This window comes from Haemaphysalis longicornis, unplaced genomic scaffold, assembly GCF_048455015.1.
Source record: "Haemaphysalis longicornis isolate Haplotype H1 unplaced genomic scaffold, Haemaphysalis longicornis Haplotype H1 scaffold_2, whole genome shotgun sequence".
NCBI lineage: Eukaryota > Metazoa > Arthropoda > Arachnida > Ixodida > Ixodidae > Haemaphysalis > Haemaphysalis longicornis.
The window spans coordinates 208,358,810-208,383,799 of record NW_027526295.1 but is presented as its reverse complement, the minus strand read 5'-3'; the positions used below and the strand labels follow the sequence as shown (position 1 = coordinate 208,383,799).

At 49.8% G+C, this 24,990-nt stretch overlaps 1 protein-coding gene across 1 annotated transcript; it reads right to left on the bottom strand.

Moving 5' to 3' along the window:
- Nucleotides 1–18,731: 18,731 nt before the first annotated feature.
- Nucleotides 18,732–20,527, bottom strand: LOC144168480 (uncharacterized). The gene has a single exon (XM_077697453.1). It carries the CDS (start codon nucleotides 20,525–20,527, stop codon nucleotides 19,034–19,036), a length of 1,494 nt encoding a protein of 497 aa, XP_077553579.1. The 3' UTR covers nucleotides 18,732–19,033.
- Between the last annotated feature and the right edge of the window lie 4,463 nt (nucleotides 20,528–24,990).

Below are 24,990 nucleotides of genomic sequence, written 5' to 3'. Positions count from 1 at the left end.
AGCGTTTTCATCAAATATAAAAAGGGTGAGAAAAAGTGGCGCTAGCGATAATATACAATAACTTTTCTAGATAAAACTATTCTTGTAAAACACTTTTAATATATCAAATATGCTAATCAATTTTTAACATTAAAAACCGCAGCAGTGATTTACTTTACGCGTTTGCTGATAGCCATTTGAATGTTAGTTTCGGTTTCGGTTTCTTTCGCTGATAAGCCGTCAGTAGTGTAATTGTGTAATGTTTATGGCATCACGAAAGCCTGACAGTTAATCTGACGTTTGCGATTAAGTGTGCACCCGTGCGCGCGCCTCTGCCCTGAACTTGTATTACAGTAGTATCATGATTGGCGGAATGAAGACTGGTTTTGTGACTCGCCTGGCATGTGATACGTGCCAGGCCCTCGAAGTTGTTGATATAAATAAATTTTAAATGCCATTGGGCGTAGTAGAAATAATTTGAAGAGTACATTAGGTTCAGGATAATAAAAAACATAACTCCAAGAACTTTAAACCCCTATTAAGCTTAGTTAAGGGCTTAGTTTCACGAGAGCTGAGTTTCCCATCAGTTAGGCTTAGTTTCCCAATAGTTGCCAATACAAAATTAGGGCGTTGGTTAAATTAAGAAATCAAAGATTTAAAAACTTCGTCGGGGACTTAAAGGGACACTAAAGGATGAATTAAATTTTGTTTTAGCTTAAAGATCATACGTTTCGTAGCTATCTAGGTTTTTGTTCGACGAGCAACAATGCGTTATTTGTTGAGAAATAAGCAAACATGAAAGAAAAAAAAACAAGGCTGGAATTTCTCTCGCCCGCTTCTCTTTCATTTTTTCATTACGTAGCCATTGTGAAGCACTGGGAGCGCCAGTGCGGTCTAGAGCATAAACACCGGCAACGGTAGCCATCTCCGACTACGGCAAATGTTCTCTGGTGGCCGAGGAGGCCTTGGCTTTGACGTTTATGATTTTGTACCGACAGTATGAGAAACGCTTTTGATGCTCGAGCGGCCGGTGTAACCGCCTACTCCGGATTCCCAGACCCCATCCAGCCGGCTGCTGCCAGCGAAGCCTTTTAGAAGCAACAAGCGTCGTTTCAAATATCAAGCGCGACGTCCCGGGCTCCCGGCTGGCAGGGCGCCTCCATTTTACCTCATCTGGTGGTCACAGCCATCTCATATTATCTTCTGTAGCGCGACGCGAACCTAGCGTGAAATAAACACTCTTCACGGCAGCCGTATCGAGTACTCGTCATTTCCCGCGCTTTCCCTGACTGAGACATAACAAGGGCAGAGCAACGTGCACTTTTCGGATTATCAACGGCGGCTCGAGGCGAACGGAAAAAGCACAAGGGCGGAACGGTCAGCTAACCACTCGCAGTAAGTTAATTTCACGAGCGATTGTGCTCGAACCGGGCGCGGGCCCGCTTTACCGATAGCAATACCCGCGCGCGGAGAACGGAAGATTAGAAGGTCAGGCGGGTCGCTTAACCACCTGCAGTGCATCTTATTCCTTTTGCCGCTTCTAATGGGGAGAATTTAGCTGCTTCCTGCCGGGTACCGTATTTACCCGATTCTGACGCGCACTTTTTTTCCGGAAAAATAGGCCAAAAAATCGCATGCGCGTTAGAATCGGATACAAAACCGAAACTGCCGAAACAGCGGAAATTTCGCCCCACCCATCGCCATCGCCATCTCAAGATGGCGCCAAAACTTTTAGCAACGATTTTTCGGACGCAGCAAGCCTAGGCGCCTAGGCTTTTCTATAGGCGTTCACACAAATCGTCAAATCGTTTCTTTTGCGCGCTTGATAACAGCAATGACAGCAGCAGCTCTCACGCGTTCAAAACGAGCGGTCGGCTGAAGCGTGCACCTCTGGAGAAGCTCTCGGGATGGGCGTGCGAGGCGTGGGCCACGATCCCATCGACCATGGTTGAACGTTCATTCAGAAGTGTGGCATCGCGAACGCGCTTGAAGGCACCGAGGCGGCGATGTTGTGGCCAGCGGAGAGCGACGAGGAGCGAGATGAGTGAGATTACTTCGGGAAATAAATCGCCCGTTTCTCTCTCATTCGTTTGTCTGGGTCACAAAGTCCCGTGCGCGTTACAATCGGAGGTGCAAGTTTTTTCGGTTTTTTTTTTTTTTTTTTGCCAGGAAAATCAGGTGCGCGTTAGAATCGGGTAAATACGGTATATTGCTTGCAGAAGCTCGGGCGCTCACTGTCCTAGGTTATTGACGTCACTAATCGCGCACCAATGCTTTTCGAAAACGAAACTGAAACCATGATAGCTGACTGAATAGTGAGGGACACAACCTGCTCGCTGCGTTACCTGCGTATAAAAGCTGTAGTCTGTGTTTTTCAGATACAGTGAGCTCACAGAAAGTTTTATTTACGTTTATTTCACGTGCCCAATCACTTAGAAGTTTATTTCAGGAAACTATTTACAGATGCTTCTCCGATGAGCCCTCGCCGTTCATTGCTTTTGTGACGGCACAAACCACAGCACCCAAAGCGTACGGGGTGTCGTGCCCTGTTTTCACGTTTCTGGTGCTTTCTGCCTGATTAAACAACTGCTAGTTGCGAGAATAGAGTATTTAGATTCTCAGCACCGTAATACTTCGATACAAAACAACTTGTTTCCACTCTTTAGTGTCCCTTTAAGCATGCATACGTGTGCTTTGAAGGCGAAAGGAACTCATTAACACCTTCTTTACTGCTACATTGTATTTGGGTCCATTTCGATCCTCCCAAACATACTTTAAAGGGACCCAGAAAAGTCTTTTGTAAAAGTTACAAAAGGCCTGTATTGTCGCGTAGTACCAATATAGCGATGCAATGCCGTTTGAATTATTGATCTACGTTCAGTATCAGCTGCGCGAGAAGCAATTAAATGCACCTCTCCCCCCTTGCTGATCGATTCCTCCTCCCTCTCTGCTTCTTTCAAAGCAGCTGGAAACACTGGGAATAGCCATGTGACATCGCAACGCTCGACTTCCATTCTTTGCTAGCTACATTCCTGCGCCTAGGCACGCGTCAATCGCTGCGGACCCGCCTTTGCCTCGGGATCGCGCAGGAAGGAGGAAGAGCAGCCGGAAGCCAATGGCAGTGACGTTGCCGGCAGCCGACCTCACCAGCGATTGGGCGAATCAGGGGGGCGGCTCGCCGTTGCGTCAGCCGCGATCACCGTTGCGTCAACCGCGACGGGGGTTACGTCAGCCGCGGTCGGCTCGCTGCGGCGTCGCGCTGATCGGCTGAGAAAGGCGATCTTCAAAAATCGTTTACAAATTATCCGTTAAACATATGGGGCTCACACTTCGCTCAAAAATCCCCGGTTATGTGTTCTACCACCTGAATGCATTTGATTGCCACCTTCACAAAGCTTTTATGGGTCCCTTTAACACCCCAATTCCATATTACATCTCTCCCACCCACCATCTACAACTGCCCTTCTTGCCAGACTCCCTGCACCACGTACCACTGGGAATGTCCCTACCATCCAACGCTCCTCCCTTCCTCCTCCTCGGAGCAGTGGGAGTGCAAACTGACCAACTCGCGGCCTGATGTTAAAGAACATTTGATCTCACGGGCCTGAGCAGCGGCGACAGCTCGCGGCTTTCTGGTCTGAGAAAAGGCCACCCACCTTCCTGCATTTTTATTATTTATTTTTACTGTGATTCATTAATCGGTTCACTCCCTCACTCACTCACTCACTCACTCACTCACTCACTCACTCACTCACTCACTCACTCACTCACTCACTAGTCTTACTATCCCACGTTACAGCCTTTCTAGAACCAGGGTTTTCCGCGGATAATTTGTACCTATTCTAGCCCCATGTCACCACGCCCAGCTGCAACGCGTCACGCACTATTCTACAACTTCTACGTTCCTAATTTATAGTTTTGGGAGCTTTGTGAAGCGGGGGCAGTAGCTCCTCAAAGCTCCCGATTTCTGGCCAATACCTCAAGTGGGAACAAAGGCAACAACTTTTGTTGAGGGCCTTGTGCATATTCTTCGTCAAAGTTGTAGAATAATGCGGGCCGCGTGAGAACGGAACGCTAGAACCAGCTTCCTAAAGAAAAAACTGGGTAACCACATCAACTTCGTATAAACATGGACGCAAGCGTAGGCTCGAGCGGCTTTGCCACCGCGGTGGTGGATGACTTCAGAGGAAGGCTCTTTCACTGCGTCACCATCACGCATCAAAGCATAGACGAAGCTGAAACGACCGCAGCCATGCTTGTTGTGAGATGGAGCGAGACTAACAAGAGGAGCCTAAACGACATAACACTAGTCTGAACAAGAGCCAGCCGGTACATTGTTGCAGGAAGAAACAAACCTCCAAGAACATCCTCCCCATAGAACTGAAAAAAAAAATACCCATCCCATGGCACCCAGCTCACGGAAACTTGGAGGGCAACGAATGTGCAGACGCCCTCGCGAGGAACTTCACTTTCCGCAGCGCTCCTGCCCACTCGTACGCCCTCACACTATATGTAACTATACACTATATGAAACTATATGAAACTATACGGCGAACTACACTATATGAAATTATACGGCGAACGCCTTACATGAAAACGCCTATAGAAAGAATTCTCGCCGTGCAGAGCTCTGTGCTGTTGAGGCCCAAACACCCAGAAAGATCCAAACAAACACATTTCTGCAATAATCAAGCTCCGCTTTAATGCTCCCCGACAGATACAGCGAAGATTTTCACCAATGCAAAGAGAAAGCTGACCTCTTCCACACTATGTGAATTTCCCCATCATTTGGCAAACACAGAACAATACACCATCTTCTCAGGAAACATGGGAGGCAACCCTGCCCAGCGGGCACCCGGCGGACCAGCCCAATCCTGGACCGGGGCAAGCGCCACAGGTCTGGAAAGAGGGCTCCTCCGTCGTTTTCCCCTCAAACCCCGCTTTTCTACATAAAGTTTATGATAATGATAATGATTATTGTTAGCTTTTGTTCTCTAGCTGGCAATAAGGTATTCAGCTTTGCTACGAACATTGCACTGGCCGACTTGTCAACCACGTTCTTTCCTAAGCCAATTGCGATCAGGTTAGACATGTCTGCCCCTCTGTCGTTCGGACTGTACACAGAACCTCTTTGCCTTAATAGCACAAAACAGAGTCAAAACGAGATTGATCTATCTTATCGTGTGAAATGAAAGTTATGGGGACGCCAAAGCCTATTTTTGTGCTGACAAGGGTAATGTTCAAGAAGACTGCAAGCAGTTTTGTGACATATCTGGAGGGGCCATTAATATGGAGAAAACTAAAGGATTTTGTTTTGGTCAGCGGGGAACAAAATCTTCAATAATTGCGTGTATTAGTTTAGACAGTGCTCCCCTCGAACCTCGGCATGCCTTTGCACCAAATATGGAACTCTGGGCCGCACAATGAGGACTCTGGCCGCACTGATCGTCAGCGCTAACGCATGCATGTCAAGCGGGCACCGCAGGCGTGCATGGGGTGAGAACATGTTGTGTTTGCCCTTTCGCAAGTCTGAAATGTCTTCGTGGTCGCAAAAATTAATTGTGTATGTGCTTCAGTCTTATGCGCTTCTCTGCGGGCGAGCGTAAGTTCGTGCTCTTCATAGAGCATATGCTATACCTTCATGTGGGGATCACAATGGGAACCAATGCATATACATATAGGCTTATACCCCTGCTACACTAGGGTCCAAATGTCATTTGAGCCAAATGTCATTTGACTCAAATGGGTTGCTTCGAATGCCATTTAGAATCCGGCGTGCTACACTACAATTTCGATGGCATTTAAAAGCTTTCACAACTGTTCGCTGTGCTGTAGTGGCGCTGTTGTTGCCCCGTTCCGTTTTCGTACAGCTAATACAACAATCAAACTTAGGAGCAGTCTGAGGCAGTAACATAATATCAAATTAGAAGAGACACCAGTTTTGACGTCTACCGCGGTGGCTGTTTGCGTTGTTGTTTTCTTTTTTTTGCAACTGACCCACTGGTTTTGAGAGTATGGAAATTAAATATGTTGATTTCGTATTAAGTAAATGAATAGTGACCAAAGTTCCACAAACAACAATATTTTGTTTGTTTTACGTACGGAAGTATTATATTTTTTATCGCCGATCGAAGGCGCTGCGTCCGAGAGTGCTGGAAATGGCATTTGAAATCCCAAATGTCTTTCTCGGTGCTCATTTGGCTCGAATGTCATTTGAGCCAAATGGCATTTGAAAACCTAGTGTAGCAGCACAACTTGGCATTTCAGTCAAATGACATTTGGTTCAAATGACATTTGGACCCTAGTGTAGCATGGGTATTAATGTGTTTCTCCCTTTATGATTCGGGGGTGTTTGGTTAACGCATTTGTTTTTACACCGACTCGTGTCTCGCTTTTTTCTCCTACAAATGGGCCTATCATCTACTTTTCTGCTTGTTCCGGCAGGTGAGGTTGTTCCGCCAAATGCGAAAATGGTTTTTTATAAGAGCTCGCGAGCACTTCTGGTTCAAATATGTCTGCGCGAAAAAAGGATGTAGATCCCTTGGTCGGAAAATTGCCGCTTGTGAGATCGACCAGAGACTATTGAAAATTTATTTTGTGTTTTGGGCGTCCATTTCTGGGTTAGGAGCGCCCGTGTACGGTGCCGTAGGGAGCGCTGCCGTTTTGCTTGTATCCTCCCACGGTTTCTTCAATTCCTCGATGAGGTCTTCGTCTGTGCCTTGGTAGTTATGTAGCAATCTTTTGAGTTGATGTGTTGTTGCCATTTTACTCTCTCTGTTTCCCACTAAAGACCGAAGTAGGTGCCATGTGCACGTACGACGAGCGCCGAGTGTACCTTGTAGTATTGTGCAGAATTAGGACCAATTTTGCTGGCTGAGCTGGTTTGCATATTCAGCTAGCTGCTTCTTTCGTTAGCCAAGCTGTACGGACACAAATCTTCATGTTGGTTCTACGTTTTTTCCACCGTTTGGTTAGTCCTCTTCGGGCTTCCCAAAGGTGTAGTAAGTGCGTGTCTACAGCAATCTTCTACGGTCTACAGTCTACAGTCTACAGCAGTCTACAGTCTACGGGCAATCTTCGGTCAGCGTGATTTCCTTCGTATGTTTTTGGGCGGCTGCAAGCATTTGTGCTGTCCATTCTTCTATTGCTTGGATGGGGCAGGCTGTTGCCGTTTCGCGGAATTTTGGCCAATCTGTGATTCAAATCATCGACGATTATCAAGGCAACCGGCAAGCTCCCTTCTTTATGGAAGCATACAGACATCACCCTAATACCTAAACCTGGAAAACCGCTCGCCCCCGGCAACCTTAGGTCCATCTCCCTCACATCATGTGTAGGAAAGCTACTGGAGCACATGGTGCACAATCGCATTTCTCCTTATATCGAAGATGGTGGACACTTCCCAAACACTATGTACAGATTTCGGCCACACTTATCCACGCAAGATGTCCTGCTGCAACTGAAAGAAGAGATCATTGATCACCTCACCAATACCCACAAGAGATGCATTTTAACCCTGGACATCAAGGGCGCGTTTGATAATATCAGTCATAAGGCCTCCAAGGTCTAGCCTCCATTGATTGTGGACAGCGCATGTACGACTACGTCGCATCCTTTCTAACCGACCGTACGGCAACAATTGGCATCATACACCTCCGTTCAACAAAATTCAATACAATTTCCCGAGGCATTCCCCAAGGCTCAGTTATTTCCCCGCTCTTATTAAATATTACTATGAAGGACCTTCTTCCCCTACTGCAAGATATCCCGCATCTTAAACATGCTCTCTATGCGGACGATCTCACCCTGTGGACACCAACAGGATCAATAGGTGAACAGCGAGATGTTCTGCAAGCCGCCATAGACGAAGCCCAACGTTACCTTCAGGGCTCTAATGTGCTCCGGAGAAGTCGGCTCTCCTCACTCTCTGCATCGGGACGGCGCACCAACGAAAGCGCAGCATTCCCGACCCGGAGCTTACCATCAACAACCAGAAAGTGCCAAATGTATCTAAACTACGCATCCTATAGGATGCGTAGGTCTTACACTACCAAAAAATGGATAAGGCCTTCATACAGTTGCACCGCTTCAGCAGACACTCAGTCAGCTAATCGGCCTCATAAGACGCGTGTCAAACCGTCGATTTGGCTTGCAAGAGTCAGACACAGTGCGCATTGTCCAAGCCATACTCATAAGCCGGGTAGCTTACGGAACCCCTTATTTGGCCCTGAAAACATCCGAAAAATCCAGGCTCAATGTCATCATTCGTCAAGCATATAAGACAGCCTTAGGACTGCACCAAAACATCGACGAAGAGATTATTGCATCTTGGACTACATAACACATGGGATGAAATACAGGAGGCGCATCATAGCTCTCAACTGGAACGCTTACGCCTAACACCAACGGGATGAGCTACACTGCGACGGCTGGGATATGCCATACCGCCACTGCAAGACCATAAGGAGCGGGTTCCACTCCAACTCAGACAAGCCATCAGGGTAGCCCCCATCCCAAGAGACATGCACCCACTACACAACAAAGCTCGACGCATAGCAAGAGTACGAGCCCTGAATACTAAATACGGCGACAATCCAACAACAAGGTACACGGACGCGTCTCCATACAGAAACAAGCCAGCCCACGTCGTGTGTGTCACCAATGCAGCAGGGCAAGTAAAAACCACCCTCACCGTCCGCACAACATCAACGGAAACTGATGAAGAAGCCGCTATTGCCCTGGCCATCACGACAGGAAAAGATGCAATTACAATTTTGACGGATTCGCAGGCGGCGTGCCGCAGTTACCAACGAGGTCGCATCAGCAAAACGGCACTTCAAATTCTTAAGAATACTGCCCACATACCTGAAACGCGGCTCATCTGGATACCTGGTCACGAATCTCTCGAAGGTAATGACGCGGCTCACGCCGCTGCCCGCGCGCTTATACACCGGGCCATTACAATAGAGGGACAAACACCGCTTGCGGCACCCAAAACCGCTTGTCAGGTATGCTGCTTGTCAGGTATGCTTGTCAGGTATGCTGACCGCTCATCAGGTATGCTTGTCAGGTATGCTGACCGCTTGTCAGGTATGCTGGCATTCTCATTTACTACCGCCAAGGCCGAAGAACCTTCCCGACTCCGCATTCCCAGTTAACAAGAGCAGAAGCCACCACACCCTTCGAAGACTACAGACCAATACGTACCTCCACAGAACCCTACTCCGTGCGATTTACCCCACCCAATACCCGTCTACCTGCAATTTCTGTCCAACGCCCGGTACACTGTACCACCAGATTTGGGAGTGCCAGAAGACCCCAGGCCTTGCCCAATAACCTCCCCCTTCTACAAGCAGTGGGTGAACCGCCTGATGAGCCCAGACCTTGGGATCCAGCGTGAACTCGTGAAGAGGGCCTGGACCGCCAGCCGGCTCAGGGTATCCCGGAATAGGGAAGCCCCCCACCGGGCGGGTGCCCTCCTAACATCTGCACCAGCTTGACAAATAAAGATTTATTCATAATCATCATCATTTTGTGTTTTGGGACGTTTGTGTTTTGTGTACAACGGACTCTTACAAAGGACATTGACATTATTCCGTACGCAATTTGCTCCTCGCCTTTACAAGACACTATAATCGGGTGCCATACGGCTTTTTTGTTCTTCTGGGATAGTTTGCGGGAAGGCCGCATGATTGACCGGTATGCGAGACCCATGGGCTAAGTGATCCACCATGAATGGCTGCATGTACTGGATGCGTGCGTCTGCTTGCCAGTGGTTTGGAAGGAGGCCGATTTTTACGGCGAAGCAGTATACCTCTAACCAGCCAAGGAAATTTCCGTCTCTGCTCCAGCAGAGAACTCACAGGCGGCCACCGGCTACTGGCTGCACAAACTATTGGCACCGCCAGGGATCGAACCTTGGCCTGAATGGAGAAGCGGAGCGACAGTGCGTCGTCTTAGCGACTAAGCAACGCCCACACGAGCAGGAGTGTCAGGCGGGGCACTTTTAACGAGCGCAGCGGCGGGTCTACCACCTGCGTTCTTTCAAAGCCCTAGTGTATACAGTGAAAACTACATGGCGTATGACGAGAGAGAGGACGCCATTGCCGCGCGTGCCGCCCCCTTCCTCACCAACGCTGCTGCGTTCGGGACGCCGCCACCGCTCAAGCCAATACCTGCTGCCAGAGGGTGCGCCCACAAGGGAGACAAGTGTGCCACGAGTGTGAATTGAAGTGACGTCGCATGGGTAATCGGTGTGGGTGTCGTTTACAGCTTCGCAGTCCAACCACCTTCACAGCGTGGATTGGAGCCAATTTTTTGCCACATCAAAACGCTTCTTCCTCGCCGTTTGTTAGCTTATCCTACTGTGTCAATTTTTGTGTGTGAGTTTGGCTAAGATTTAAATACATTAAAGAAACGTGCGGAGATAGCTCAGTGGAGCATTGGGCCCGGGCTCAAATCCCGGGCCCAATTATTCCAATTCTTTTTCCATGTTCTTCCCCTCCTCCTAAAAATAAAAAGAATAACCTGCAGGGAACACCCGCTCCAGCAACGCTATGGCTGATTCGCAGCCAATTATAAATAAATGAACAGGGGTTATAACCCAAACATACGTTTCGCTGAAAAAGCCAATTCGTAGAATGAATTGGCCTTTTCAGCAAAAAGTATGGTCGTGCCGGCGACATCGATGCCCCTGTCGCGCCGGCGACATCGATGCACCAACACCCGAGGAGCAGCAGCTGCAGCCAGAACGCCTGACGGCAGCCGCCGCCGCATGGCAGCCAAGTCGCCCCAGCCCAGCAGCAGCAGAGCAGCCAGGCACCCCCAGCACGGCCGGGACGAGGGCGGTGGAGTTTACGGCAGCAGCAGGAACACTTAGACCTTGTCCTTCGAAGCGTGGGAGAGCTTCTGCCTGCTGACAATCCCCTCCGACCCCTGTGCGTCCAGGCCGTGCAGGGACGACCACTCCCCGAGCCCCATCATGGCTAGGAGCCGCCGCAAACAGCCTCCGGTGCCCACTGTGCTGCAGTGGAATGTAAACGCGCTCCGCCCGTGTCGTGCGGAACTGAGCGCGTAGCTGCTGCAGCACGCGCCCGATGCGGTGGCTCTGCAGGAGAGCTATGTGCGTGTGGGTGATGGCTCGGGGTTCACGCTGCCGGGATGCGTGATTCCAAACATAGAGTTTCTCACTAGCTATATGAGAAACTCTATGATTCCAAACGCTTCGCTGCACAGAGCACCCACGTGACATGTGTGATGTCACTCCGCGCGCTTTTTTTTGAGCGCCTGCTAAAAGGAGTCCGTCATTCGGGCTCTGTGACCTTGATGTACAGTACTGAGTTCTGGTGCTGAAGGCTTAAGTTCGAGCCGCCGCAGGTTTATCTCTTACTGTTTTTTTTTTCATCGCTTCACTTTTTTTATCTAAATTAAATTTTTTTTTTTTGGTAAACTCAACTTTCCGGGTTCTTTTTGTTCATAGTAGTGATTTGGTATGTTTTAGGTCACTTTAGGTTTGGGGCACAGCCAATGACGACGTTTAATTAGCGTTCTACCTCGCTCAAACAGACGTGTCACGTGCGTGCTCTGTGCAGCGAAGCGTTTGGAAATACGCTGCCGGGATACACGGGTTACCATAGTCCCACGGCATGTGACAGCAGGCAGTGCTCGGCTGTGGTGTGCGGCGACTCCTCCCACCCCCCAGGATCCTCGCGGGCTTCACTGTTTGTGCGCAGCGACGTGCAGCACACGGTGCTGGACACCAGTGCGGTGACAACGACTGTGCAGGAGTGTGTGGCAGTGACGCTTCGGCTCGTGCCGGGTGGTGACGTGACTGTGTGCAGTGTGTACGTGCGCCCCAACCAACACTGGGACTCGAGCCTCCTGGATCGGCTGGTGTCCCTCTGCGCAGCCCGGCATCTCCTCTGTGGTGACTTCAACGCACATCACACTATGTGGGGAGATGGCCGGACTGACACACGCGGAGAACACCTGTGGGACACCATGCTGCGCCTCAACCTGACTGTGCTGAACACCGGTGAGTGCACCTTTAGGCGAGGCAATACCACTGCCACGGTCATTGACCTCAGCCTGGTGTCAGCCGGGGTCGAGGCCACCTGGAGGCGGGAACCCAGCACCTGGGGCTCAGACCAGTACCCGCTGCACATCACACCAACCGGCAAGCCGGACAGGCGACCTACACGGCACCACGTCACCCACTGGGACCACTTCCGGCACTGCCTTGCTGAGGAGGACCTGGTGGAGGGAGAGGAGCTGTTCGCGGGCCTGGTTCGCTGCGCCAAGCGAGCCACGCGGAGCTGCTCCATTGCCAAAAATGCCACCACGCCAGACCTAAAGCTGCTGCAGCTGCGAGCGGAGCGGAACCGGACTGAGAGGAAGGCGCAGCGCACCGGAGCCAGGACTGACTGGACGGCATACCGCCGTGTGGACGCGGCCTGTCGACGGCACTCCAACCGCTTCAGCAGGCAGCGTTGGGCCGAGCTATGCGTTAGCTCGGAGGCCGACCCACGCTGCCGCCGCCTCTGGGGCATTTTCCAGTCGGTCCTCAAGCCCCGTGGTAACCGCAACCCCCTGGCAGCCCTGACCATCAGGAGGAACGCCAGCTACGAGGAGCTGGCCGAGCTCTTCGCGGAGCACTTCCTGCCGCCACACCAGGTAGCGGCTGGGCAGGTGGTTGCAGCGCCGTAGGAGTCAGAGGGACGACATCCCCTCAATGACGCCCCCATCACGGAGGCCGAACTCCGTGGGGCGCTGCGCTCCTGCAAGCGGAAGTCAGCACCAGGAGCTGACGGCCTCACCTACCAGACGCTGCGCAACCTGGACGAGGTGGGGTTCGCGAGGCTTCTGGCTGCCTACAACCGCATCTGGGCGACAGGGCGGCTGCCTCCGATTGGCTGTTGGCCATCCTGCGGCCCCTCCCCAAGCCAGGCCGTGGTTTTGGAGCAGTTACGGCCTACCGCCCCGTTGCCCTCACCTCCTGAGGCTGCAAGCTGCTGGAGCGGGTGGCCCTGCGCAGGATGGAGGCCATCACGTCGGAGGAAGAGTTCATCCCGGAGCAGCTCACAGGCTGCCGGAGGCATAGGGCTGCGACGGACTCCATTGCCGACGTGGTGGCAGCACTGGAGCATGCCCGGGCCACCAGGCAGGTGGCAGCCCTGGTGCTGCTAGACGTCAAGGGTGCCTTCGACAACCTGCAGCGACCTGCCATCTCCCTGGCCTTGGAGGAGGCAGGTATCCCGGGCAAGCTGCGGGGTTTCGTCGAGGCGTTCTTGACGGGCCGCACGGCGCGGGTGCAGGTGGGCAGCGCCCTGTCGGCGCCCCGGCCAGTGAACGTGGGCACCCCGGAGGGCTCAATCGTCAGCCCCTTCCTATTCAACCTGGTCATGGCGGCACTACCAGAATGCCTGCCGAGAGGAGGGGCACACAGGGTGTACATGTCTGTGTATGCCGACGACGTGGCCCTGTGGGTGCTGGGCCCCAAGGGGAGCTGCTGAAGCATCGTGCTGCAGCTGCAGGCGGCCCTGGATGCGGTGCGGGCCAAAGCTGGTCAATGTTGGCCTGCAGCTGTCAGCAAGCAAGACAGAGGCGATGCTGGTCCACCAGGATGCCCAGTCCCGTCGCAGGGCCAGGTGCCTGCACATCGATGGCGAGGAGCTCAGCTGGAAGTCCAGTGTGCACTACCTGGGGCTCACACTGGACCACTGCGTCAACTTCCGGCAGGCCACCAGGGAGCTCCGAGCCAGGGCACAGATGGCCACCACGGCCGTGCGAAAGATGGCTGCCAGGGACCGCGGCTGCTCGCAGCGGACGGCCCTGCGACTCTACAATGCTGCGGCTGTGGGTCTGCTCATGTACGGGCTACCATTGGTCACCCTGCGCAAGCCCAGCTGGCAGCAGCTAGAGGGCGACCACCGCAGGGGCGTCCGCGCCTGCCTCGAGACTCCCAGTGTGCGAAGACGCTGGCTGAGGCGGGGGCATGGACTCTCCAAATGACGGCGGACCAGCGCGCCCTGGGCCACATTGACCGGCTGCGCCGGGCTGAGGGAGGCAGCCCCCTGCTGCAGCGGCTGCGCACACACCGCCACTCGCGCATGGGGCGCATGTTGGCCCTGTACGAGGAGGTGGTGGCCCCCATGGAAGCAGGCCCTCCCTCCAGCCGCCCCCCTGCACTGGAGGCCGAAGTGCACACGGACATCCCGGGCCTTCGTAGCAAGCGGCGGACGCCGCACTGCGGGCAGCTGCAGCTGGCTCGGGGCGTCGTGTGGGGCGACCTGGAGGACCACACCCTGGTGTACACGGATGGTTCCGTGCGGCAGCAGCAGGGTTCGGCCACGGCGGCGGCAGTGCTGGGGGAGGCCACCAGGCAGGCGCGGCTGCACTACGCCGCATAATCCGCCACGGCCGAAATGGTGGGCGTAAGCCTTGGCCTGGACCTTCTACTGGAGCTGGAGCCGCCCCCCGAGCGCTGCGCCCTGCTGTGTGACTCTCGAGTGGCCCTACTCCGGATCCAGGAGGGCGACCCGCGCTCCCTCCTGGTGCGGGCCGTGCGGGCCGTGCGGGACAAGGTGGCACGGCTGGCCCAGCGGGGGACTCGCCTGCGGCTGCAGTGGGTGCCAGGCCACATTGGGCTGGAGGGCAATGAGAGGGCAGACGAACTGGCCCCCGACGCCCACGAGCTGCCCCCTTCGCCCACGGCAGCCCACGCAGCTGCAAATGATGCCCGCCTGCTGATACAGTGGCCGCCGCGGCCGGGAATCGAAACCGCGTCTTTGGGCTCAGGAGCACAACGAAGAAATGGATGAGTACACTGTATAACTATCTTAGACAAGTTTTTAGTGCTAATCCAGACCACGAGATACAAATCAGGCGTAAAAAATGCATATTTATGCTGATGACCTACCTTTTCGGAATAAATTTCGGGAGTTAGTAAACACCTGGACAGAAAACTCAGGTCAACCCAGCAAGCTATGGAACGAATAAAGATAGGAGTGGAACATGAACAGGAAATGAGCGTCTCGGACGAGCGAGAGAGCAAACTCGCTTGGAAAGACACCCGATAGCTCAAATGAAAATTGGTTTAGGAATGTAACGCGTAAGACTGGCAACCAGCGCACCTATCTGCTAGCTGCTAGACTTATCTACTTGATTTGCGGCGAATAACATCCAACCCTGCCACGTAACAGCCCTCCCTCTTCCTCCCTCCTCTTTCATGCCCCCTTGTACCCTTCCCCTCACGTCCCCCTCCCATTTTCCTCACGCTCCGTCCCTCTCCCATTTCTCCCTCATCCCTCCCTTCCCTTCCCTACCTGCACCCCTCCCCTCATGTCATCCCTTCCATCCTCCTTGCGTTATACTCGATCACGAAGGAGCCATCAAAGATTGCCTCAGGCTAGCACACACCACTGCCGACAAAGCCGAACCGGGTGCTCTCCTCCTGGCAATGATATGGACAGCACAAAAACGGAAGCCTCGAAATAGTAACTGATTCCAAAAAGGCTATGCGGAATATAATGCATGGAAGAATTCACAAACTTCTTAAAAACTAAAGCCAAAAAACACCGAATCAGTTCCACCGCATTATCTAGACTTCAGGACACGAGAAGCTGGAGAAAAACGAGAGGGCCGACCACGTTGCGCGATATCTCATACACCGTGCGGCTAACAGTCCTAGCCTTCTGCAGCCCTTCCCAGGCGGCTTTGAAGGCTGCCTCACGATCCAAAGAGGTGCACAAGCCCTTTTCTTCAACCGGAACAAGAACTTCTCTGGCGCGGAAGCTCCAACACTGAGGCAAAAGCAGACACACGCTTACCCACAGCATCCCGACTATCCAAAATGTCCCCTCAAACGCACAGAAACGCAGGCAATAAATTCAGAAATCCTTGCCACTTATTTCATGCAACATGGGCCTTCCCTGTCATCTGGCCTTCAGTAAACACTACCACTGTCGTGCTATGAGAGGCAGCTGTGGCCCGCTCCAACTTTGGGATTCGGAAGGAGTTGATTCTTGACGCCCGGAGAAAAGCAAAAGAGTTTGGGGCCCCGGAAGGAGGGCCCCGCCCCTAGGACAATTGCGACATCTCTTTTTCATTTCATTTCATTTCATTTATTGGTACCCTCAAGACCGGGAGGTATTACAGAGGGGAGTGGTACTTGCACATGGGGGAAAAAATACAGAAATGCAGCAGTTGATATGCATGTTATTACAGTGGTGCGGCTCCTACTCATACAGTCTTAGCTAATAGCGTTTTTAAACAATTCATGATATCGGGTAGTTGCTATTGATGCGGGAAGGTGATTCCATTCAATGCTCGTGCGTGGTAGGAATGATGTGTAGCAGCCATTTGTTCTGCATAATGGGACTCCGACCTTGTGACGATGATCTAGACGAGGTGAAATATAATCTGGTAGGGATATAAGTTCTTTATGTAATTGGGGATGGTGATATATTTTGTGGAAAAGACACAATCGAAGAATCTGACGGCGGGATGCTAAAGATGGGAGATTCAAGCTAGATTTCATTGCTGATATGCTGGCGGTGCGGTTATAGTTAGAGAGAATAAAACGGACAGAATTATTTTGAACCATTTCGACTGAGTGTATTAGATTAGCATATACAGGATCCCAAACCGAGGCAGCATATTCTAATTTGGGGCGAATCAGTGTTTTGTAGAGGGTGAGTTTTAAGGAAGAAGGAGCTTTAGCAAAGTTGCGACGTAGGTACCCAAGCATTCTGTTTGCTTTATCAATTATGTGTTCAGTGTGGATTGCCCAATTTAAATTGCTGGTTATGTGTAAGCGTAAATATTTATAGCTAGAAACGGTATCCAATGCAAGATTATTAAGATAGTAGGTAGGAGGTGGATTAGTTGTTCTAGACACTCTCATAACTTTGCACTTGTTGACGTTGAGTTTCATTAACCATTTTTGACACCAAGTTGAGACAGCAGTAAGGTCAGTTTGAAGAACAGTTACGTCGGCATCGGAGGTTAATTCACGGAAGATTACACAGTCATCAGCAAATAAGTGTACATGAGAAGAAAGACACGCAGGTAAGTCGTTAACATAAATAAGAAAAAGAAGAGGACCAAGCACTGATCCTTGCGGTACTCCAGACTGAACAGCGGTGTGGCGGCTATTCACCCTGTTAGCTGCGACATACTGAGAGCGATTGTTAAGAAAGAATTCAATCCAGGTTAGTAATTTCCGGTCAAGGTTTAGTTGAAGTAATTTGTGCATTAATAAACTGTGGGAAACTTTGTCGAACGCTTTAGAAAAATCTAAAAATAGGCAGTCGGCCTGGGAAGAGTGGTCCAGTATAACGTTCAGTTTATGTGTAAAAGATGCCAGTTGGGTCTCGCAGGAGTATGTTTTTCGGAAACCATGTTGTGCTAGGGTAAAAAATGAATTAGATTCGAGGAAGTCTACAAGGTTAGAAAATAAGATGTGTTCTAATATTTTGCACCGTATACTGGTAAGGGATATAGGTCGGTAATTTAGTGGGTCATGGCGGTTGCCAGCTTTGAAAAATGGAGTCACCTTCCCGATCTTCCATTCAGCGGGCAGGCAACCTTGGTCGAGTGACTGTTGAAAGATCATTGTTAGTATAACCGATGAATAAACACACGTACTCTTTAAGAACTTCGGGTCAATTTGGTCACAACCAGGAGCGGAAGACGATTTTAAGGACCTAATTATCGCTTCAACACCACTAGAAACAATAAATATTGGAGGCATAACGGGATAGGGAAAGGGATCTGCATGAGGTAAAACATCATATGCATCAACAGAAAAGTGAGAGGAAAAAACATCGTTTAGAACGTTCGCACATAATTGAGAAGGAATTAGATGTCCACTAGTGTCTTCTAGGGTGATTGCGTCGTCCGGTTTAGGGTTTATTGTGCGCCAGAATTTTTTAATATCGTTCGTTAGCATGGATGGTAACACGTTTTGTAAGTAATAACTTTTGGCCGTTTTTATTGCTGCTACATAATTTTTAGACGCGAGCTTGTAGGCATTCCAGCGATCCTCATTCCCACATTTCTTGGCAGACCTGTATAATCGCTTTTTTTTGTTCGATAGGCGCTTTAGGTGTGCGTTAAACCATGGGGAATCTTGGGTGGTTGTTATTGCGCGAACAGGAATGTATTTTTTTGACAAGTTGGCAACTGCAGCCGAATACATGTCCCAATTTTCTTGTACACTACGTTCGTGAAAGTTTTCTAAAAAGGTACTAAGAAATGAACCAAGTTCACTGTTAATGGCTTCAAAGTTTGCTTTTGAATAGTTTTTAATCATTTTTATTTTTTTAAGCTTCTTGGGACGCTGAATATTTAGCTGGAATGATATTAATGAATGATCACTTAAGCCAGGTGACAGTGTAATATCCGAGACAAGTTCTGGCCTCGACGTTAGTACAATATCTAGAGTGTTCGAAGCAACTTCGGTTAATCGTGTTGGCTGAGTAATAAGTTGGGTGAGGGAGAAGACAGTGCACAAGTCCAGGAACTCTTGGCTAAGAGTCGAGTAAGGCTGCATAATCGGTGGTTCTGAAGTCCATGATATGTTCGGCAGGTTAAAATCGCCAAACAAAAACAGAGGTAAATCGGGATATCTTGATGAGACCAGATTAATTACGTCATGTAGTTCATTCACGAAGTTGCAGGAAAAATTTGGTGGCCGGTAACAAACGCCGATAATGATTTTTTGAAAACTAAGTTCGATTAGTGCCCATGTAATCTCTAACTCGCTGTTAATATGAATGCACTGGGAAGGAAGATCTTTGTTAATTGCCAAAAGAACGCCACCACCTTTACGGGCAGTACGGACACATCGAAAAATAGAAAATTTATCTGCGGGCAGAAAAAGTTCGTGGTCGTGAATTTGTGTGTGTAGCCAGGTTTCTGTGAGAGCAAGAATGTCAGCGTTACAAGTATCTATAGCAGAAGTTATTTGGTCTCGCTTGTTGATAACGCTTCGAATGTTAGTGAAAAGGATTGTCACGTGTGTTAGTGGATGACCACTTCCCCTCGCGTCTACCTATGTAGCAGCGCGTGGCGATGCTGTGGCCTGATTGTTAGCAGTGGCGTGGTGTGATGCGTGCTCCTTGATAGCAGCGCGTGGCGATGCTGTGACGTGATCGTTAGCAGTGGCGTGGTGTAGCGCATGCTCCTTGACGCTATCTGTTGCCGAGTCATAGACGAATTGTGTTTTGTTAATCGTAAATTTGTTGTAGCGTAGTTTATATGCAGGGGCGTTAGGCTGGTTTTTTGCAAATTCAAGTAGTCTTTTGCGAGCATGTCGGGTAGCTGGGGAAAAATCTTCGCTTATTGTGATGTCCTTTTCCTTTAACTTTTTGCGGACAGCGAGTACGGAGTCTTTCAGTTTGTAACTTGAGAATTTGACGATGATAGGGCGGCACTTGTTTGGATGGTACGCTCCCAGCCGATGAGCTCGCTCAATGGCATTTTGCGGGAGAGGGTCAACCACGCCGCTGAGTGCCCCAACTATACTGGTTTCGGATTGCTCCCAGCTTTCTTGAGCGTCCGGAATGCCGTAAAAAAGTAGGTTTTCGCGCCGCGACCTATCTTCTAGCTCGTCTATTCGCAACTGCAGAGTGTCCTGCTGTGTGGTTAGGTAATCAATCGATTCTTGCATGCTGGCCTTTCTTTCCCCGTTCAGATCGAGTACCTTGGTTTTTTCTTCTAGTTCATCAAGTCGTTTCTGTATATGGCCAAGTTTGGTCTCGATTTGCTCTTGGCCTGCTTTAATTGATTTTATGTCAGCAGCTAATTTAGTCTGGCTTTCGGCGGATTGCACAGAACGGGACTGAAGGTCTTTGAGTAGCTGAAAGATCACGTTCATTTGCTCTGATGGTTCTTCCGGTAATGTTTCTATTTCTAGTGCGGCTGCAGAGCGAGTTGTTGGCCCTGGGTTTAACTCTACATCACCCGAGCACAGTAACAATAAAGCCATCGAAAAACATTCATGAGCAATTTCACAGAGCACTTGTGGGCACGGGAACAGGAGCAGACAGCGATTATCGCTTCTTTTCGAGAAAAGTGAGGTACACACCTGGGAAACGCAAAAGTGCGGCATGTTAGCCTTTCTGCAGGAGCTGCTCCCGTGCCCACTGAAGGCTTGCTCCAGGTGATGGCTGTATATGTAGTCGCACGGGTCCGATAAGGCCGGCAAATGGGGTGACGTAGTTGCGCAGAAGACGGCAGTCTGCACGCTGGGCATCTCGATGATGGCAGGGTTCGTGGCTTCATGCTGACTGCTGAACTGGTCGAAACCAGTCACTGTGTCCGAGAAGTTCGTAGCGTTGTAGGGGGGCGACGACCAAATCAGCAAAGCCAGCAGCGCCTGGGAAACGCAAAAGTGCGGCATGTTAGCCTTTCTGCAGGAGCTGCTCCCGTGCCCACTGAAGGCTTGCTCCAGGTGATGGCTGTATATGTAGTCGCAGGGGTCCGATAAGGCCGGCAAATGGGGTGACGTAGTTGCGTAGAAGACGGCAGTCTGCACGCTGGGCATCTCGATGAAGGCAGGGTTCGTGGCTTCATGCTGAAACCAGTCACTGTGTCCGAGAATAAACGTTAAAGATTAAACGTCTTTAATAAACGTCTCTCTCTCTCTCTCTCTCTCTCTCTCTCTCTCTCTCTCTCTCTCTCTCTCTCTCTCTCTCTCTCTCTCTCTCTCTCTCTCTCTCTCTCTCGCCACCTCTGCCTACCCTTCAGTTTGCCATCCCATTCTTCTTACTCGCCACCCCCCCCTTCCCCCCAATTCTATATTTCACCCTTCTCCCCTACCGATTCCTTGCTTACCCATCTCCTTACCCCTTTTCCTCCTCCACTGCAACTGCTTTTCCTCCATCCTACCCCTCCCTTCATCCCTATCCCCCCCCCTCTCGCCCCCGTTGCACTCTGCTGCTCATCCTCTTCTCCCGCTATGCCACTCTCAGCATTCGCTTTACTGCTCTTTCTACACTCCTCTTCCCCTCGTTCTCATCCTACTCCCTTTCCTTTCCTTATCTAGCTTTTTCTTTTCCCCCAGGTCGCGTTGTCCCCGTGGGCCACGTGACCAATTGGTGAACCATAAGGCAGACAGACAGACAGACAGACACAGACAGACAGACAGACAGACAGACAGACAGACAGACGTACAGACAGACAGACAGACAGACATCCATTGATTGATTGATTGATTGATTGATTGATTGATTGATTGATTGATTGATTGATTGATTGATTGATTGGGGGGGGTTTAACGCACCCACGCCACACAGACAATGAGGTACGCCGTAGTGGAGGGCTCCGGATTAATTTGTCCACCTCTGGATCTTAACGTGCGGTGAAATCTCGAAGACACGGGCGTTTTCGCTTTTCACCTCCATCAGAAAAGCGGCCGCCGCGGCCGGGAATCGAACCCGCATCCTTGGGCTCAGCAGTACAACATGCATACATACATACGTACGTACGTACGTACATACATACATACGTACATACATACATACATACATACATACATACATGCATACATACATACATACATACATACATACATACATACATACATACATACACACATACAAAAATTTGCCTGGTCACGTAATCTTTAATAATGCACCGCGCCTTTTTTGAGTGCAGCGGTGGCGTCATGGCTATCCGCGCGCTTATTTCACCTGCCGCGATGTGGCGCTACCAATTTATTTATCCGAAAGAACAGTGGAGGATCCAAAACAGCCAAGGTAACCAAAAAAGAGGCAAGACAGATTGAAACGAATAAATGGAGGGAAAAACTGGAAGCTAAAACGTCGTTAGAGATGTACAGGGCTGAGAAGATGAACATCAGAAAGGAAAATTTCTACGACAATTCCCAGGGCAGTGCTTGCTTTTTGAGGCTAGAGCAGGTTGCCTGGGAACTAAGAGTTTTGTGGGGAAGTATTCACAAAATGTCGCGGTGTCAGACAAGGAGATACAATCTCTCCAATGTTATTCACAGCATGCTTACAAGAAGTATTCAGAACGTTGGATTGGGAGCAGGTGGGAGTAAGGGTTAATGGAGAATACCTCAGTAACCTCAGATTTGCTGATGACGTTGCCTTGATAAGTAACTCGGGGGACGAATTGCAAAGCATGCTTTCCGCACTGGGCGAACAGAGTAGAACCGTGGGCCTGAAAATTAATATGCAGAAAACTAAAGTAATGATCAATAACCTCGGGACAGCACAGCAGTTTGAGATAGGTGGCGAGGCAGTGCAAGTGGTAAGCGAATATATCTACTTAGGCCAAGTTGTGACCCCAGATCCCAACCATGAGGCAGAGATAATTAGAAGGATCAGAATGGGGTGGGGTGCATATGGCAGACATTCTCAGATAATGAATAGCAGCCTACCATTGTCGCTGAAGACGAAAGTGTATGACAGCTGCATCTTACCGGTACTCACCTACGGGGCAGAAACTTGGAGGCTCACTAAGAGGGTTCAACTTAAATTGAGAACGACTCAGCGGGCAATGGAGCGGAAAATGATAGGTGTAACATTAAGGGACAGGAAGAGAGCGGAGTGGGTCAGGCAGCAAACTGGTGTTAAAGACACATTAGTAGAAATTAAGAAGAAGAAATGGACGTGGGCAGGGCATGTAATGCGAAGGCAAGATAGCCGCTGGTCATTAAGGGTAACAGAGTGGATCCCTAGAGAAGGCAAGCGTTACAGGGGGCGGCAGAAAGTTAGTTGGGCAGATGAGATCAAGAAGTTTGCGGGGATAAATTGGTCACAATTGGCACAGGACCGAGGTAATTGGAGAATAATGGGAGAGGCCTTTGCCCTGCAGTGGGCGTAGATAGGGTGGTGGTGATGATGATGATGATGATTCACAAAATGATGGGGCATGCGTGGTCTGCGGAAAAGAAACAGAAACTATGCGGCACATTGTGTTAGAATGTGAGGGTATCCATCCAATTCTACATGAAGGGGATATTGGGCTTCCAGAAGCCCAAGGATTTAAGGGTATCACGGAGGAAGTTAACTTCAAGGCTGTCGAGGGGACGAAAAGAAGATTAGAATGCTGGTGGACGAAAAGCAGACAGGGGAATATGCCTAGGACAGTTACCACCTGTAACAGGAAAAAAAAAAGTATTTTGTGCCTAATAAGCTTTTGTGACTGCCCTAAGCAGCGCTAGTATTAAACCAAGAGTGTAAAACATGGGTATATTAGTCCTTTTTGGTAAGATGACATGTCATCACCCCGCTACAAAGGGGAAAGCGATAGCAATCATCATCATCATCATCATTATCACCAGTAGTAGAAGTTCATTTTACCACCCTCGTAGGGCTAGGCGCACGGGACTCTAATTTTTTTGTTCCTGTCTGCTTGTGCAACTCAAGCGCGCTTATTCGAGCCCATTGCTGAACCCTCGTGCTGAACTTGATGCCAAGTCGCTGGTTGCTTTTCTTGTGTGGCTCATGCGTTCTTGCGTTATCGTGCTTCTAGAGTCTCCTTGAATGCGATAATGTCATTCGCGGCTGAATGGAAATTCTGACACTTTGAATTGCCCATAGCTTACCTTGGCTTTGATAGGTACGGTATTGTCTCACCAAATTATATGACGACGTACGATGTCTTAACTTTCGCTTTCCGAAGTGCGGCAGTTTTTATTTTGTACCCTTTTTGGTCGCTGACAACCCGGAAGCATGGTGTCGTGCTGAGTGATTTGTGAATGTCAAGCAAGTTTACGGTTAGGGAGGACTATTATAACCACGAAATGCGGAGGGCATGCCCGCTGTGGCAAGTCAGTCTTGGCAATCGAAACGAAATCGCGGGTTAAGCTTCCTGCCACAGCGACACTGTTTTTTAAGGATTCAGTATGCAGAAATGCTCGCTCGCGTGGAGCTTCGTTCGCATTAAATTTTGCCATTATATGTCTGTGGTTCTCAACTTAAAATGCGGCTTTTCTTGCTGGCAAAGCAATAAGACCCCTCGAAGTTATTGCGTGTAAATGAAGACGTTGAAGAGTGACATACTGCGAACGGTTTTGTGCCTGTAAGTCATGAATTCTTTTACTAGTTTGTTCGGCTTTGTTCACGGCATCAGCGCTATGCAAAAAAGCCAACAAAAGCGCGTGCTGCGCAACGAAAGTTTTGTAGATTTTGCAATCAAGGCAACTTTTTGCCTGCCTTCAGTGGTAGGTCAGAAAGGAGAGGGAGCAGCGCAGGCTAACTCTCCTTCTATAATAAAGATTTTGCAAACGCTGAAAGTGGGCCCGCGAACATTAACTCAAAAACACTTATTTAAAAAAATTTGAAGTATTTCATTACTGCCCCGATTGCAATCTGCACGTGAATTGAAATAACACCTACATAAATTTACTTAAAATAAGTTTTAGTTTACAGTTTGTCCACTAATGTAGGGATTATTCCAACCTTAGAAATGTAATTAATTTCAGTTTCGGTCTTGCGGCTTTGTTTGCGTGACTTTTTTGATAGAATACTTGAAAATTAATGTTACCGAATACTCGTACGCGCCCTCTGTGTGCTTAAAAGCACACCGTGACTTCGGGGCCATTTGAGTTGTAATCAGAATGAACACGACATGTGTACTTTACGATTCAGCAGCTTCAGTATCGATGTGATGTGCTGAAGGGAAACGGATAAAATTGTCCCGGACAAAATGGTCCCGGAAAAATAGCCCTAGTGCCAATTTAGGAAAAAAATGGTCCCATACTCGGGTCGACGTGTTTTCTTTCCAGTTAGAAAGATCTGCACTTTTTTTGCGGTTTTGATTTTCGCCCTTCGCGTTTTAGCAAAAGGGTTGAGAAGTAGATGGGTTGCTTTAATATACATATATGGGCCAGAAATGAACGCTTCCGGAGGCTGAAATATAACCAAGCAAATCAGGTAGACAGACGGATGGACGGACGGTTTTATGGATGAACGGATGTCGCATTTTCTCGAAGGAGCGAGGTCGGGGCCTCTCGTCATCGACTACATGTGGTTGCAG